The following is an 18,558-nucleotide window of genomic DNA, read 5'->3' on the forward strand; positions in this document are numbered from 1 at the left end:
AGTGACGTCTGGGCGCCAGTTTCGAAAACCAGCGTTCGTGGGCGTGGTGTCTGAGTGAACAGTTGTTTCCACATGACAAAGAAGTTGTATTTTTTCTATACTTAGTTTGTGTTACCTTAATAGGGCTATTTCACTATTAAAATCAAAATATTTAAAGACTAAAGACTACCATGCAACCACAGCACAAATGCAAGCTTGTAAGAATAGTTTGTGCAAGATGTTGTAACTTTCATTATATAACAGATGTTATTGTGGGGCTGGGAAGGATTGAAGCTGGCTATGAGAGTGTATATCCAGTGCTTGACTTGGGCAGGAGCTCACTGGAGCCGAGTACCGGCACCTCAAGCATTCTACTGCTTGAGCTCCTATTCCTCTTATAATATATTAGCTCAAAAGTATTGTGGAGCTCCTGCACCTAAACATATACAGTACCAGCACCAACAATGTGCTGACAGTTATTTTAGTCCAAGTCAAGCACTGTGTATATCCCATATGCCGCCTTCCAATGATCAATAAGTTAATTAATGGTGAAAATAATATTGTGGAAAATGGTATGGCCTCCTCTCCATCATGACCCAGGAGAGGGCAGTACAGTTTAGAAAGATGTTGAAGTCTGTAAATCATGGATGTAAAAGTGCTGCTTTTTGGGTAGTGGATGCCAGCCCAGAACACTTGAGGGGTTTTGTTTCATTGTTGTTATTCTCAAATATTGATTTTGAAGCACACTGAAAGTACTCTCATAAAAATACTATCCAATGCAGTAGATTTACCAACATATTTTTTAATAATAAAGTTTAAACATTTGAGAGCAGGCAACATATTTGCTCAACATTATTTATTTATATGAAGCAGTAAATAATTGTATATTTTATAGTGCACAATCTGTAAGTCATCCTGAAAATAAACAATGTATCAAAACTCTTCTTTATACCCATTCATTTTCTTCTCTGGTTCGTAATAAAAGTTCATTTTCTTAATGTATTCGTTAATTGACCATCCCCCTTTCTGTAACTTGAGGCACTTTCTGAATGAAGAGGCTCCATTAGACTAAAGATGCCTATCTTCACTGTAAGGTGGCTGTGTGTGTACGTGTGGCCTTTGGATGAGTGGATTTTCAAGACAACAATAGTCATTAATGTTGTCAATCAAGAGTGGAGAGAGGGAGGCAAATATATGTATGTTCATTTGCGCAATCTCCACCTCCATGGCAGAAATCACTTGTCTGATCTAGAAGAGGAGCGGAGCTCTTTGATCTGTTAGTCGTGAAATGGAATGGATCTCTTAGGAGACTGGTTGGATTAGGATGGGATCTGATAATGGTCTGGGGAAGTGGCATCTCAATTATGTTAAAGGAGAGTGGTGGCCATTCTGCTGGGGGTGGAGGAGCTGGGTTCATCATCACAGGATGCCTCATCACCTGCATGAAGCATAAATACAACTTACTCTCCACCAATGACACCTCCACAATCAATATATACAAATCACAAACATCTCGATCAACACCACTCACACTTCAAATCACTCTCAAGTCAGCAGTTGACCCTCCCCTCTCACCATGCTCCTGTGTGGCAGGGATATCCGTCTCTGTAACCTGCTCCTCCTCCACCTCCTCTTCCACTTCCTCCTTCTCCTGTTCTTCCTTCTGCTCGTCCTTTGTCTCACTGGAGGCCTGCAGCTGCTCGCTACTCTCCTCCTCCTATGTAAATGTTACATGCAAAGTTGCCTACAGTTTAGAACACTCAAACCTAAGGCACTATTTATACATGCATAAACCCATGATCATTATCATTACCTCAGAGCTGCAGTCTGCATCTAGAGGAGGACAGTCCTCATTCCGGAAGCCTTCAGGGGCCTCGACAATGATTTCTATAACATCGTCCTCACACTCTTCACTGCTGAGGAAAGCAAAAAGGAGAATATTACAGACCACAGTCTGACAAACTTAATCTGACATACACACTCACACACAGACTCTGACTCACTGTGTAATACAAAATATTGAGCAAACAGTTCTGTCTTATGAAATGAATATGAAGGATTTGGGCACATTCAAAGGAGTGTGAGAGTAGAGCATTCAAAAATAACACTATGCAACTTCACCCAATATTATACAAACTAAATCCACCATCCAGACTCAACTAAATTCACGTGCCATTCAGCTTTCCAAACACTAGTTGGCAGGATGAGTTCAGTTAGAGCCTGATACATAAGAGAAGGGAATACTGACCTCTCAGCAGAGTCCCTTGTCTCGTCTTCCTTCTCTTGATCCTTCTCCTCCTCATCCCTCTTCTGTTCCTCTTCTTCCACTTCTTGTTCTTTCTCCTCCTCTTCTTCATCATCAAGGTCAGAGAAGTTGAGAAAATCAAAGCTCTCCAGGGCAGTCTCAACTTCCTGAGTGAAGCTGGAGGACCGATAGTGAGATCGACCCTATGGAGGAAAGAGACTTAGTACACACATCACACAATTACATGTCTACCCACACACCTGTCACATACACTCACAGTCACTGTCTCTTCTGGTAGTGTTAGCTCTTGTGGCTGGGTAGATTGGAGTCTGTGATTGTGTTCCGTGGAGGACTTTTCCTCCCTCAGTCCCTCTCCCAGTACACAGTCTGTGGGAAGAGGCTCTACCCCAGCCCTAGGCTTCTCGGCCTGCAGTGTTGAGGCTGGAGGAGCATCACCCTGATCCACTGGGGTTGAAACACATGACTCTTGGCCCCCAGATTCAGGCAAGTCCAAGGCTTCAGGCATGTCCTGGTTAGAGCATTGAGAAGCCACACAGGAGACTTCAAGGTCTAAGTGGGGAAGGGGTTCTGGCGTTTCAGAGGACTCAACTGATTGAGCAGACAACCTGTTAGTCGAAGCACAGTCTATGGCTCTCTCGCTGATATGGCTGAGAGATCGAGAACACTTCAAATGGCCATTTGGCAGTGCACACTTCACAGAGTCTGTTCCGCCAAATTCCTTGGTGGCGTCTGGCTCCCCTTCCTCCTGATTGGACGAGAGGGATGGGGTAGAGACGCTTGATTGGCGGGGGTTGAAGGAGATCTGGATAGTGGGTGTGGTCTGCAGGCTGTGAGTGGCCATCATCCTGTGTGTGTGTCCCATGGCAGGGCTGGAAGAGTCGTCTGATGATTCAGAGGAGTTTGACCAGACTGTACCATTCTCCAGCTCCCCTGGTCTCCTCAATAGAGACTACAGAGAGCAAGAAATGAGAGAGGGAAGGGGTGGGGGCAGAGGAAGAGAGAAAGATGTCATCAATAATAGGCAAGTCCATCTGACAAAACATGGAAAACAAAAATACCATTAATGACAGAACATTTACACCAGAACTGCGCACTGAATATAAGCTTTAAATACAAACATGATTTTCAATATATCTGAATGTCAGGACAAAATAATCAAATTCCCTATATGGCACTGCATTACACAAAAATTGCAATGATCAAACTACATGGACCAAGACTCACTCACTAGCTAGTTCACATTTACCAAGTACAGAACACTGAAAATCACAACTTGACTACAAACCACCACACACTAACCAAACCACCATATTTCAACTACAGACAACCACACTTCTTCAACTGTATGCAGCCACACACCAACTGTGAGTGGACGCGGCTGGGTGGAGAGAGCCTGTCCGCCAAGGTGTCACGGAACACTTCCAACATTGACCAGCGTTGGCCCAGTCTGGCCCTGCTCCGAGGAGAAACGCTCTTCGGCGAGGAAGAGGAGGGAGAAATTGGACTGCTACTCAACCACTATTAAACAGCTAAGAGGACCACAGCTACATTCGTACTCACTTCTGGTCTCACACATATCACTGGTACCCTCATTCGCTCCACAACCAGATCTCCACTCCTCACACAACTCACTCCTATCCTCACAAACTCCTCTCCTACATTTACATAGCTCACCAATACACTCACACACTCCACAACCTGCTCGCGTACCCTCACACACTCCTCTCCTACCCCTACACAGCTCACTGATACACTCACACACTCCTCTACTACAATCACACACACCACTGCTACCTCTACAAACACAGCAAACAGGGAGCAGCTGAAACAGAACAAAATTAAACTAATAATAGCGAGTAGTAATCAATGATTATAATAACAACAATAAAACAATATTTAGGTTTTCCAGCCAATTATGAACAGCTGAGTTGAGCGTAGGTTAAAGCTGAGGAGAGAGGCAGGAAGGACAAGGTGTGACTCACATAAAACACCTGCTCGCGCATGGAAGGTGTGTCTGGAGGGCTCTGATTGGACAGAAAACGCTTGGAAACCGTACTGGAGGACGAGGTCTGGTCATCTTTATCAAACGGACTGAGAGAGAGAGAAGGATAGTGAGTGAGAGAGCGAGCGAGAGAGAAAGTGAGAGTGGGCAAGATATTTACATTAGAGATCTACATTATAGAAACAGCCGTATCGTGTGTTATTACTACTGACAAACGTATGAGTCAGTCTTGACACAAACAGTACTCTTTCTCTTCACAAATGGCCTGGTTTGGCTATCACCAATAGAATGGGGAGGTAGATGAAGGTAGAACAGGGGTTGAGGGGGAAGGAGCTGAGACGGGGATGAACTGGTAAAGAGGTATGCTTGAGGTGAGACTGACCTCCAGGTGACCTCTAGGTTCAGTTTGACTGTCCCCAAGTTGTTGATATCCACGGCAACTGTCTGAGGCAGCGGACAGAACAGGTCGAGTGTCTCACAGGACACGCTGCCAACCACCACGTGATTGGCCAGGCTCTTCAGCTCAGTCACCTTGGCAACCACACCGGACAAACAACCACAGTCAGGTGAATGGTGGTGGTAAGTGATGTTTTTTAGGACTATTGTTAAGTTCTGGCTATTTTTGCTGTTTGTGTACAATAATATGATAATAACATGGTAATACAGTAATAACATAGTTATTATAAACATGTTTATAATAACTATATGTTATTATATATGTTATTATAAACACAAACACGTTTATCCAGAGTTACTTACAGTAAATACTGATAATAAACACTATCATGCTCCATCCAAAGGGCTTTCTCACCTTGATTGACAGGAGCTCTGTGATGAGAGGCAGGAAGACGTTGTCGTCACTGTCCCACACCTGTTTACTGCTGACCTCCACACGACCTTTCATCCGCCAGCGCTGACGCCCATAACGCATCAGGACCTGGGGGTCAAGGGTACCATCAGTGCCTCGTGTGTGTGTGTGTGCATACTGTATGTGTGTATGTGTCGGTGTAGGTGAGTGTGTATCCATTAGTTATTCTCACCTCATATTGGTCTCCTGCACACAACCGCGCATAGCCAACCAGACCTGCAATACAGGACACATACAGTTACAGTACATAACATATGCATACAGGGAGAACACCAGAATGAGAGCGAGAAAGAAAGAGAGAGAGAGAGAGAGAGGGGGAGGGAGGGGGGTGGTAAGAACAGATGGGAGTGAGGGCCAGAACAAAGGGGCGGAAGAGGAGGGTGAGAAAATGACTCACCTTTCATCTTGATGTGAAACTCTCCCATCTGGTTCTCCAGTTCACTCTCCAGCGAACACATGTGCTGCAGAGAGAGAGGCGAGAGAGATCGAGAGAGAGAGAATGAGTCATTCATTTCAATGATAATCTGTGATGTTTGTGGTCAGAGCAACATGACATTGCGGTCAAACTCTTATTTCTGATAAATTACTTATGTCAAGACTTATTTGACCTTATTTTCCATTCTGTAAATGGCTATTTTAAAAGTTAAAAGGCTCTATGAAAGAGCGAATAGCCTTGTTGTCTAACACGTCTCCGCATTGTACCCATAAGCCCCTGCCCCTTACCTCAGTGTACTCCCTGTAGCCCCTGTTGGCCTCATTCAGGCTCTCCCGTGCCTCCTTGCTCCCCGAGGCAGAGTTAAAGGCTGCCACCATCTTACTGGCCCCATCCCGCAGCCGCCGCTGCATACAGTACGCATCGTACAGCTCCTCTACCTGGAACGTTACACAAATGTTACAGCAACGTTAAAGCTGTGCAGAAACACTATGGTGATGCAGACCTGTAAAGCTCCTTAATCTGCCATCAAATACAGTATTAGAGATGGTTACACTATAACAAAACAGAGTTTACTCTGTAGTTACAACATTATGACAACACTATGACAAATGTATGGCTAACAAGCATCTTACTGCACTGCAGATGCACACACACACACACACACACACACACACAAAGTCATACCTTGCTGAGGTGGAACTCCAAGCGGCGCATAAATCTCTCTATGGCCTTCACTTGCTGATAAAGTACAAAGACAAGTTATTCAGTAATTAAATCACCCCAAAATGTACATATTCATTCGTTTATTAATAGAGTCGTGAATTAATACAGTCATCTCCCCTGGTGTGATTGAAACCCACCTTATCCAACTCATACAGAGACCCCTGCAGAGAGAGGAAGGGAGGCATATAACAGTTAACATCACCATGCACACAGTATCACTCTAACAGAATGTCCTGAGAAATGAAACGTCCCCTAAGTGGGATGGTGTGAGTGGCAGTGGCCAGTGTGGTGATGATGGGTTAGTACTGGTCAGACTGGTGTGATTGGTGGTGTGTGTTCTCACCAGACGGCCATTTCTCTTGCACTCTCTGATCTGCTGCCCCAGGCTGTCCAGCTCCAGCTGGTGGACCTGCAGGTATGACCTGAGAACACAGCATTGTGATGTCATTTGAACCCTTTCCTGTCTCGCTGTTGACCTGTCTACTACAACAGCCAGGCCAGTCGTGTGTGTGTGTGTGTGTCTGTGTGTGTGTGTACTCACTGTAGGCCTCTCCTCAGTGCGGAGTACACCTCGTCCAGCCGCTCAGGCTGAGGTATTTTAGGGGTTGGGTTCTTGGTAGAACCTGTAAACATCCTGGTTCCTTTAGAGGGCAATGCCGTGAACTAATCACAGAGAGGGAAAGATACTTTGTAATAGACATAGTGGAGTACTGAAGATTAAGAGAGAGACAATAACACACACACATGCAATGGTGTTTGCACGTAGTGGCTTCATACTCCACACGGGGTGAAGACGATAAGTGGCTAGTACATACACACACAGGCAGCCAGACATACACAGACTCACTACTGCCAATGAGTAGATTTGGCTCAATGAGGAAGATAAGGTCACAGTTCACAGACACTGCAGGATGGACTTGCTTTTGTCTGCGCGCCAGCCGTCAGTGTGTTCCAGCAGTCAGGTCTGGAGAGTCTGTGTGTGTGCGTGTGATTGAGTGTTTGTGTGTCTTACCTGTGGAGTTAAGGTGGACCGCCCCTACTGCATGCTGGGAGGACTTAGCACGGCGGGGTGGCTTACACAGATCCGAGGACACGTCCTGTAAAGGAACAGGAGGGAAGACATTACAGGTTGCACACACATACTCTCTCTCTCCCCTTACTCTCTACCACACTCCATCCCACTCCATGGCCTATTTTCAAAAACATCCTTTCCTAATCACCTTTCCTTCATGACCGTTGATGAGAAAGGACTAGCTAAGTGATATTGTAGAAGGCAAAATGCGTATGGGGAAGGAGAGCCATTTAACAGACCATTGCCTAGCTCCCACTCACTTACCTCCCCTCCTTCCCTCAGAGCTTGTCTCATGTGTCGTGTCCAATGCTGTGTGGCTGCATTGTACATAGCTCAACAACCACAACAACCAACACTGACTCCAGCAAACACTCTGTGCTTTGGCTTCCTCTCTCTCTCCTTTCCTTCCCTGTTCCCCATTACCCCGGTTCCACCCCACCTCCTCCCCCTCTGCATCCAATCCTGAATACAGGAAGTCTGATGGCCGACTCTACACAGGAAATTCTACAGAGGAGCTTGGGCCAGGAATATAAAACCATCTGAGTGTGCAAGTGTACACATGAGTATGTGTGTGTAAAAGAGTGTAAAACTGCCACTCTTCCTCCTGCTCATATATTCCAGGCATTTGATAGATTGCATGTGTGTCCACTGTGTCATACGCATTACACACACTCCAAAATATTCTGGTTGAAGTACTCTGGAAAAGAGGATCCAATATCAGTCTAAACAAGCAAGACACCAGCCACATGCAGTCACCATAAACAGCGCCTCTCCAAGAACAGAGCGTAATATACATTACAGCCACCTCACAGGGTAGGTGTCTTAGCTATGATAAGACAGTAACACAAAAGGATTAAAGGCTAAACCTGATCTTACTTAGGCCAGCGAAGGCCAAACCTAAATTAACACAAAGGTTCAGTAAATGAGCTGAGGCGAGGCTAAAACTCCACACGCCTGTAGATGAAACTGACATGACGGCTCAGCAGTAGTCTACCCTTTGCACAGAACACTCAAACCACTTATTACCATTTGCTATCCCAAACAGTGTTAGTTACCCTTACTATACCCTGCATCTTTACGGTTGGGTGTTTCTGTGAGAGAGTAAGTGGCTGGCAGAGAGATCGAGGGAGAGAAGGACGGACAGATAAACTAAAATAATATTAATTTGAAGCCTATTTAATGTACAACAATATAATGTACACATGCAACCTCTACCATCACCATGGAACTGCCCAAGTGTTTTCTGGTCTAAGATTGTGAAATCCTTAGACCATGATGAACTCCAAGCGTACAGTTTAATCCTTAATCCAAGCCGGACGCTGAGAGGATTAGCTTGGGTTAGTCAAGGTTAGGTTTAGTTTTGGATAGAGGTGTGGTTTGAGTAACAAATCTGATAAATGAAGGCTGTCTTTATTACATTTTATGGATTTTATTTTTTACCAGCCAACACATTCACTAACATAGACATACACAAACACACATACACAAAACATAGCAGCCCCCCACATACACCTCTCATCTCAGACACATTAACCTCCAAACACACACACCCCGAAACTCAATCCCTGCCAGTGCCACCTCTTGCTCCAGGTGTAGACTGCAGTATATCTATATGTGTGATGTTTATGTTTTTCTGTGTGTGTGTACCCCTTTCTTCACCAGTGTTTGTGAGCAGCTGATGGGATCATTAGCTATTATTAATCCTCTCCACAGGCGACTCACACACAAAGGACAGATTGTAAGAATTACCCCACAAGGCTGAGTTTCCATAGAGCTGTTCCCACACACTCAGCAGGCTAGCGCATGAGCAGCAGGCCACTCTCACACACACAAATACACACACACACAAAGCCATACTCTATGGTTCTTATGCAAACCATCCAATATTTCTTGACCATCCTGCTGTAACCTACTGCAAGATTTACTCCACTTTAACTTTGGAAGACTTACTACAGATTTACAAGACACTATTAGCCTTTTTGTGAACGATCTCCCTAAAAAGGGTTAGGATTACAGATTATAGTAATAATGTAGTCAGTGAAGAGATTAATTAATTCAATGATACCATGAGGTCATCATTGTGAGACAGTGGCCTTGCACTGTTATGCATATGGAGCTCTGTCATAAATTCATTCAAACTATTTTCCACTACACCAGCAGGGCCATGCTGTCTGTTTTGACAATGGTGGTAAAAGTTAAATTCAGGGTAGGGGTGATGGGGACTGATCCCCTTCATGAATAAACTCTTTAACACAGATTCTAAAGGAAGGACCATGTGGAGAGATGGAGAGAAACCCATAGACAGATTGACAGACACCCAGTGGTGTGAAAAAAAGTATTTGAAGTACTTCGGATTAGAGATTACGGGATTATCGTCAAAGACACAGACATACATGGTCGGTATAGGCCATGGCGAACAACGCCAAAACAGCGCCTTTACTCAGCGTTTAGGATGCTCCACTGAGTTGGAACATTGCCTCAAAGTTTGCCACCCGGTAAACTAGAGATTCTGCTCTAGAGCCAGTGGTTCATTGTTGGTCACGATATGGGTGATAACCACAGCATGACAAATTCTCCCCAACCCCAAATCCCCGTGCACCCCGTAACTCCCAACCCGGCAAAAATGTCCAACCCCCCACTGTCCGGTAGAATGAAAAAAAAGAAAGTGACTTGACGCTCTCAATTTGAACTAAACCAAGCATAGTTAAAGACGTTTAATAGCCTACCAGAATATCTTCTTATGCGCAATCTGGCTCACACTGTCACTTTGCCACATAGCGGAAGAGTTTGAGAAATCCGTAAATAATACTGTAAACTGTAAATTAAGCTATGGATGCAACCCCCTCAATAGAACAGAAAAGGGAAACGATTCTTACAAGTTGCTGTTGTTACGTACATGTCCATATGATCCGATGTTTCATTCGCCGTTATTCCGACCGGAGCACACGAGTCCAATGTTTCGATGTGAGAATAAAAAGGTAGGCCTATTATATTTCAGCATGGGCGCTGTCCTGCTATCCTTACTCGGACTCCCAACTCATTTTTCACTTTGTCACTGTCACTCTCTCTCATCTCCTCTCTTCTCCTGGCGACGACACGGGGCTAAAATCCCTCCCCTAGTAAGGGGTGTGGCGGTCGGGTTAAACGGAAAAAGCTCGTCTGTTTCTGACTGCAAGTATCCCGTTATATCCCGGGAATAGGAAGGAGAGGGGAACATACGTTTTTCATAAACATCGATGACGTTTCAAGATTTGCTTGCAGTGTTCTGGAGCCATCAAGCGTCGCACATACCCATATGCACTAGGGGGCAATAGAAACCACTTTTAGCACATCTTTCTTCCCCTCACACACAACGTGTATTACAAGGTTGTGTGAGAGTAGGCGATAGCCCTAATGTGTGTGTCTGCGCGTTAAGGCACTACCTCCTTTCCTTCTCAAGTGCAGCGACCACCTGAGTTATGTAAGCATTTTGTGCAGGGAGGGGTTGTGAGAGGTCTGCCAGTCTCTGAGCGTGGGCATAGTTCTTCCTATACTGAATTATTCAACAGGTCTGATTAATATACCCTGCCACAGCATAAACTAGGACGCCAAAGTTTCTGTGCTGTACTGTTTCCATGACAACACAGTATGTGGCCTCTTATGTGGTGCTGAATATAGAACTGTTTCACAGATTTTTTTTTCTTACACCAATATGGTGGTTCACACAGAGATCCTATTACATTACTAGAAGGGCTATATCATAAACCCTCAAAGTTCCAGAAAGGTGTTAACATGGCAGCCATATTGGTCAAGGAGAAATCCAAACCAGTCTAACTGGAAAGAATGGCAGTAGAGGTATAATCATGAGTTTACTTATGCAGGTAAATAAAAGGCATGTAAACAATTAACCTATAACAGCACAGAGGCTAAAGAGGTAGCCTAACATCTTTATGTAACACCTACCATTTCCGACATCATCCCTAAATGTTTATTTTCTCAGAAGAACTTATGGTAGGAGGGTGGAATATATGCAGAGGGCTACAAAAGGAGGAAGATAACCACAGAACTTTGAAAATGAACAGGATTTCTCTGCTCCCCCCTTTCTTGGGACTTAAAGGTTCTCTCCCCCTTATAATGAATCTGCAGCCAAACTTTCTTTCATAGCGAGCAGCCTCACAGGGAGTCCCCACTGTGGAAGTGTCCTGGCCTAGAAACTGTTCCCTTAGGGAGGGACCCTCTGTTACACAGAGAGGAGGGTCGTAAGTGACGCACAAGTCTAGAGGTGACAAGAGCATGTTGGCTAGTCTGTGTTGTATAGCTCCATCTAGCCTCTATACATGACCTCTATGGTCTTCCACCATGTTGATCACATCAAACATCAAGTCCTGCCAGATCTGAGAAGGGGGTCAACAAGGATCTAGGGATATGGGCAGGGAACTGGTTTGGAATTGGGACATGATATCTACTCATCAGTGTACTGACCCCGTGCACTCAGGGGTACATGAGAACAGAGTTTCATAATCAACACCAGAAACTCCAAAGAAATTAGGTATATACAGATAAACAGGTGAATTAATAAAAGCGCTTTAATAACAAAGCATTATCCTGTGATCAAAACAATACAAAAAGTAAAACGCATATCATGAACATCTATAAAACGTAACTGGAACAATGCAAATGTTTGTACTTACAATCATTACCCCCCTGACCAAAGGGTCTTTGTTATAAAATGTATAGGCTAAACATTAACTACCCACTCACTGCCACATCGCCAACCAGTGCTGACAATAACACAGTACAGCAGTGCTCACTAACCTGGAATAACCATGAGGGGGTGTGCACTGAACCTCCAGTGAACATAATGAAACACCTTCACAAGCTCCTCCTTGAGTGGCTTCCAGCAGAATAAAAAACACAGCAGGACTCACGCCACATACAGTCATGAAGTCAGCATTTTAAAAACAGTTGGCTAAAAATCCCATTAGTATATTTTCATCCCAAAGGATCATCTTCCTCCAATGGCTTTAATCTGAAGAGAGATAGAGATAAACACACGTTCAGACCGGGAGATAGACTGGTGTAGAGGTGTAAATTAGTTCAGTAGATAGCCTGAACAGGTAGTGGTGTAAGGATGAGTGGTCTAACCAGACCCTGCTAAGGGGGCAGGGGGAGTAAGAGAAAGTAATCAGCGTAATGTCAACTAAAAGATGTTGGACACCACACTTGTGCGGTGAGGGAGGTTTCAGGTTTCTGTGGTCATCTGACTGTTTTCTCAACTGCAGCTTGGGGATAGAGTGGAGGTTGTGTGTGTGTGTGTGTGTGTGTGTGTGTGTATACAGTATGTGTGTGGGTGTTCTGACCTGCAGGTCTAGCGGTTGCTCCAGTGACCCTCCCAGCTTCTGCAGAGCTGCACTAAGGCCTGCCCTCAGAGCCTTGTAGTCCGGCTGGTCAGAGTACTGCAGAGCCATCACCTGAGACAGGTACACCTGCAGCGCACCTGATACATAATTTAGTACACACAGATACATTATATCACACGCACACACAAAACATATTATGCTGCATAAAAAAACAAATCACTAGAAAACTGGACTTACTCAAGACTTTCTTTTGTCCGAAGCAGTGATTCAGGAGACCTGGAACGTCCTCCATGTACCTGAATCATTACAGTGAAGGGTCAAGATTGGACACTCACGCAAGGCTTTACCATTTTATAAATACAGAATAACATTATCATAATGGCTTTCTTGCCATAGTGAGGACCTAGGCTCTCACCTCTCCTTCTCCGTGGCAACGCGGGCTGGTGTGTGTGTGAGGGAGGTCCAGGGCAGTGCCCCTGTGTACCAGCGCAGCATGCAATAGCCCAAAGCCTGCAGGTCACTACGCCGAGATGGACCTTGAGGTGCGATCACACACAAGTACTTATGGTTGGTTAGGGGCAACTTGTCCCTCCTCCACAGTATCTTAAGGACTGCGGGTGATTGACAGGCCGCAGGATGACTCACCTGCTCCCTTGTGAGACTCCAGGCTTATAAATTCTATGGCTCCTTCATGTGGTGTTCGGCTGCCCTCGCGGTACTCCACATGCCGGCCACCAGGACAGTAGCGGAAAGCATGGCAGTACCCTGCAAGGTATACCTACACACGTATACAGGAGTAAGAGCATAGTAGAGGGGTCTGGCAGCACACAGAAGTACACAAACACACAACTATACAGACACACTCTGACCGGTGTTTGTTGTGCTGGCTGATGTAGATGTTTTCAGCGTGGATGTCTGCGTGAACATACTCATTTTCATGGATGAACACCAACACATCCAACTGGAAGAAGAGGGAGGAAGGCAGAGTTAAACAGCAAGCACATCCAATAGGGAATCCAATTTTGAAGTCATATCAGGGCCTCTATAAGAGCACTCACTACTCTGCAGGCCAGCTGAAGCACCACTTTCTCAGACAGGATCCCCTCCCCCTCATCCATGAAAGACTGAAGAGTTTGGCCCATGCTGGGGAAAATCAAAAACCTGAAACAAAAACGCAACACTGTACACATTCAAAACATACAAAAGGAAAACACACACATTCCCCATAAGCACAAGCACACAGCAAACACACATCTCAATGTACACACACCTGTAGGAGTCTGCATGAAGACCAAATCCTACACAGGAAGGAATCCCAAGGAAGTCCATCTTGGCGTGCTTTATCCACTTGTCAACTAGGAGGAGACAGCATCACAGCAGTTAGAAAGGTTAATTAGTAACTAACAGAGCCTCTACAATGGGCTCCACCACTAGTAGTCAAGTCAGTCATACACAAACCAAACAATTCCTCCTACTCTATACCTCTCAGCTTACAATGCCACCTATAGGGACCCATCTGAGTTGCCCATTCACATGCCAGTTTGCAGCTTTACATTAAGATAAGGATGTTCCTGCCAAGCGGATCTTGTAACAATCTTGGCCTTGTATTCTTTAGAAGTTCTGTCAAATGTGTTATTGTACAGCCAGATCTACTAAAATGCGTAGATAGCTAAGGCAAGTGGACGGGTAGTCCAGTCAGGTGAGTCAGTTTAGAGGTGTAGTCAAGCTGAGGGCTGGCCAGGTGTATGAAGGCAAAGCTTGACTCTCACCTGATGAGGGCTTGGCAGCTCTCTGTAGGAAGTTCTGCTCATTAAAGAACTTCCCATCTTTAGCTCCCTGCAGAAGAACACACATCAGAATTCACCACATAATACGCAAAGCACCACTGTAGCCAACATAATCGTTCTATATGAGAGAACACAATATGTGCAGTTTGAGCATGTGTTTGTAGTCACCGGAATTGGCAACTGGCCCGTTCTGCTGGACTGGGGAGAGATTGAAGACAAGAAAACAAACAGTGTCTGATCAAATCACCATGGTCCATATTTGACACTCCATCCTGTGTGACAGTATTCTTCAATCCTGGCCCTCAGGGGCCCACAGGTTATTGCAGGTTTTTGTTCCAGCCCAGTACTAAATCACCTGAATCAGAGAATAGTCAACTAATCATCAAGGTTTCTTTGTGCAAGCCTGGAACAAGAGCCTGTACACCCCGAGGGTCCCATGGACCAGAATTGAAGAAGAGTGCAGTGTGACCTCTCACCTCCATAGAACAGCTCAGCTTCGCTCTGACTCAACAGTTTCACCAGCCTCCACTTCCTGCCTGTTGTGTCACAAAGCTCCTCCCCTTCCTGCAGTGGCTCCACAGCACATGCCCGCTTGGCCTTCTTCGCTTTCCCCTTGACTACCACACAGGAACATACATATATACGCACATACATACAAGGAAGGAAAAAAGGACATACTCATGAGGACAGGCTGTTGGGAGTCATGTGTTTTGTTAATTGTAAGTGGCTGTAGTTTAGACTTACCTGTGGAGGGGGACCTGGGGAGAGGTGAAGAGACAGGTGAGGCCAGCTTCACAGACGCTTCCTCTTTAATCTGTTCCACTTTTGGGGTGACAGCACGTCGTCTTCGTGGAGACATCACTATTTTGGGGCTTTGATCTGCCGATAGGGAGGACGCGTTTCCCATTTGCTAAAGAAAACCAAGCATCAATGTGCCACAACTACATTTCCAATGCCAGTCAATGGCTACGATAATCCCTTTGACCCCCCATAACCACTGATGATAATCATATTGTCCCTCCATCCCCGTACCTGCAGCATGTTTTGGGGAGGCAGTGACAGGGGGACTGGCTACACTACTAGGAGTTTCCTCGCTCCGGGCCGTGGGGGCAGAGTTACGGGTCCTACGCAGTGGGGGGCGGGTCGACACAGGGCTGGTGGTGGCGCAGATGAGGCCTGCAGGAAAACAAGACATGAAACAGGTGGACTCTTCATCTCCAGAAAAACAAACCAAAATCAAATATTCACAGGCAATGCTTACACACTGAGGAACAAACAACAAATGCACAATACTCACTTTGATTAACCCCTTAACCCTGTGTCAACCGCAAAAAATCCCCCCACAACTTGAGCACATACCTCCTGCGTCCCCGCTAGTCAGCTGTGCCGTGCCAGTAGCTGGAGTGCTAGTGTTGGCTGTAATGTTGGTTACGCCATCAGTGACGTTAAGCTGAAGGACTCCAGAGGACGCAGCCTCCAGGGGTCCAGTGGTGTCCACAGCACATGGCAGCTTGTCCCCACAAGAGGGGCAGAACCGGAAGCCAGGCTGCAGCTTGGTGCCACACTGGGGGCAGAAGTGGAGGAGCATCCTGGAAACACAAAGGACACAATTTAGCCTGGTGGTCCTAGATCACGTCCAGACTAGATGGAATTTACACTGCTTACAATACAACTCAGAACCTCTATCTACAAAACGTGTACTTGTTCATGACTGGTGAACTTTCAAAAGCTCACATTACAATTGCAATATTTTGTTTTAATTGGACTGTTCTGGGTAAACTCCAACTTCAAGATGATCACAAGGTTAATAGCTAACATTACAGAACGATATACACCCTGAACAATCCCTTTTCATTTGCAAAGTCTGATATCTTTTCTCTCCCCTTCGGTCTGATCGTGCTGAAGAACATAAGCTGTCTGATATTACCACCATTCAAATCTACATCACAAAGGCTCAACATTAGCTAGCTAAAACAAGTTCTCAACTGTGTTATTAGCAAAAGCAGTTAATCTGCCCTCTTTTTTATGGCTAGTTAGCTATCTAGTTAAATTAGCGGTCCCGCTCCATTATTAGTTAGCTAGCTGGTTCTGATCTGGTTCTAACTTGATTCGTTATCCCGGGAAGATACTTTTTAATTTTAGAAAGACAAATCAATTTCTTAGCTCTTACGTTAGAATATAGCAGACCTGGAGGTGAAGTGAGAAAGAATACTTATGCGAGGTTACTGGATCAGGTTCCTGTTAGCTAGTAGACGAGTGATAAGTGAAAATGTCAAAGGGTTAGTGCTAGCCGGAATGCTCGGGAAGTCCCTACCCTAAACTCTAACCGAAATTATTATTATTATTATTATTCGTCGTCGTCTTCTTCGTCTTCTTCTTCAGTGGGGTTTATCGGCGGTTGGCATCCAACGTTATGGTGCATTACCGCCACCTACTGTACTGGAGTGTGAGCCAGAGACCGGGAGAAACTCGTTGCTCTTAAAAAAGATAACAAAATATTTGAGACTATATCTAATGACGTTCTACTCAATATACTCTTTAAACTAATTTCCTGTATCCCCTTCTCCCTCATACTAGATCTCATCCTCTCTCTTTCCCTCTGATACTGCCCACACTGTAGCAATACATGCTCCTGTTACCTGACAATAATCACACTTTCCTGTTGGATGCTTTCCTATCACATTTAATGTCTTATTCAACTGGCTGTGTCCCACCCTTAATCTTGTAAAAATAGCCTCCTCTCTTCTGTCCCTTCCTGCCGCCCTCCCCTCCCCGACTTTCCTCTGTACTTGAAATAAATGCCTTCCTTTATTATCTCTATTCCACTGCTCCTACCATCTCTGCACCATCACTGTATATATCAGTCTTTTTGCCTCTGCCTTGCTCATTGAAACTTCAAGATCAACATCCCCACTACTAAGTGCTTGTTTAGCCTGTTCATCTACTGCCTCGCTCCCCTCCACCCCCACATGGGCTGGGACCCAAGTAAATCTTATCTGAATACCCATCTGTTTAATCCTGCCATGTGTTTGTAGCACCTCATAAAGCAGGTCTTGTCTGCTACGTGAGCTAAAGGACTGGAGACTCATTAACACTGCACATGAATCAGAGCAAATAACTACTCTGTCTTGTTTGACTTCCTCCACCCACTGCACGGCCAACAGTATGTCCATCAGCTCCGCCGTATATACAGCCAGATGATCTGTAATACTTTTCCTGACTTCCACCCCACATTCCTGCACTACAAATGCTGACCCAGTACGTCCCGTCCTTGGATCTTTTGAACCATCTGTGTAAATGGCCACAAAATCCTGACACACAGTTTCCAGACGTCTCTTAAAGAAATCAGATGGGATCCCTAATTCTTCCTAACCTTGTTTAACCATTTAAAAGTTCAATTTCAATGGGATTACGTCAGAGTTGGACGTCCCAAGGATTCTGAACAGCAAGGACTGAAGATCACGTGGTAAAACTGTTATTTTTTCTATAGGGAGTGTTATGTGCCAAACCTTGTCCTACGACAAATACGTAAAAAAATTCAGACTAAATCCCCAGTTACTCATAGCCTCACTTCAAACTCTGTAATATTAATTTTAAAAAAATTAAAAAATAGACACACCATCCACATATTATGTTAATCACAAATCAAGTTGTATAATCTGTGGTGGTAACGTATAATTTGTAAACAATAACATTACAACTGATTTAAATGTGTCCCCACATTAGGAATTTATGATGACCAGTCCACAACATAGCAAATGGTCCACAAGATGTTGCCGGTTACCCGGAGAAACATAATACATAGCCTATATGCCAGGGACTGATGGTGACGGATCCCATTGTGCCCTTGAGCAAGGCTCTTAAACTAAACACACACACTAGCTATGAGTGTCATACATTTGCATGATGCACCAATGGAAAACAGACCTCTTTTATTTACAGTGTCCATGAATTTGCATTTTAGTTCTCTGGAACCATCTTGCTGGTGGTGGTGAAATATCCAGAAAAGAGACATATGGGAGCAGCTGAGACAAACATTGACAGAAAGACCTGAGGATTAACACCGGAGTACGGCAGTTGCGTGAA

General features: G+C 44.9%; 1 protein-coding gene and 1 pseudogene across 3 annotated transcripts; both read right to left on the minus strand.

Annotated features, from left to right (window-relative positions):
• Positions 1-762: 762 nt before the first annotated feature.
• On the minus strand, positions 763-10,480 carry LOC311111215 (rho family-interacting cell polarization regulator 1-like). 2 transcript variants are annotated; one of them, XM_084153927.1, is made up of 17 exons: positions 10,243-10,480; positions 7,287-7,371; positions 6,816-6,937; positions 6,618-6,696; positions 6,412-6,435; positions 6,236-6,289; positions 5,839-5,988; positions 5,513-5,576; positions 5,288-5,331; positions 5,059-5,184; positions 4,630-4,778; positions 4,228-4,336; positions 2,502-3,194; positions 2,228-2,427; positions 1,793-1,895; positions 1,555-1,696; positions 763-1,417 (listed from the first exon to the last, which is right to left on the minus strand). In XM_084153927.1, exons 3-17 carry the CDS (start codon positions 6,905-6,907, stop codon positions 1,347-1,349), a joined length of 2,100 nt encoding a protein of 699 aa, XP_084010053.1. In that variant the 5' UTR covers positions 6,908-6,937; positions 7,287-7,371; positions 10,243-10,480; the 3' UTR covers positions 763-1,346. The 2 variants fall into 2 exon arrangements, with proteins under 2 accessions (XP_084010053.1, XP_084010052.1); XM_084153926.1 differs by having other exon boundaries at positions 10,223-10,480.
• Positions 10,481-11,894: 1,414 nt separating this feature from the next.
• LOC311111841 (serine/threonine-protein kinase VRK3-like) lies at positions 11,895-16,855 on the minus strand (annotated as a pseudogene). The gene is made up of 15 exons (XR_014615920.1): positions 16,643-16,855; positions 15,832-16,061; positions 15,505-15,648; positions 15,217-15,351; positions 14,949-15,089; positions 14,615-14,670; positions 14,455-14,521; positions 13,956-14,040; positions 13,744-13,846; positions 13,555-13,646; positions 13,331-13,463; positions 13,101-13,221; positions 12,923-12,981; positions 12,686-12,822; positions 11,895-12,354 (listed from the first exon to the last, which is right to left on the minus strand). The product of XR_014615920.1 is annotated as a serine/threonine-protein kinase VRK3-like (transcript).
• Between the last annotated feature and the right edge of the window lie 1,703 nt (positions 16,856-18,558).

This window comes from Coregonus lavaretus, assembly GCF_964263955.1.
Source record: "Coregonus lavaretus genome assembly, chromosome: 37".
Classification (NCBI taxonomy): domain Eukaryota; kingdom Metazoa; phylum Chordata; class Actinopteri; order Salmoniformes; family Salmonidae; genus Coregonus; species Coregonus lavaretus.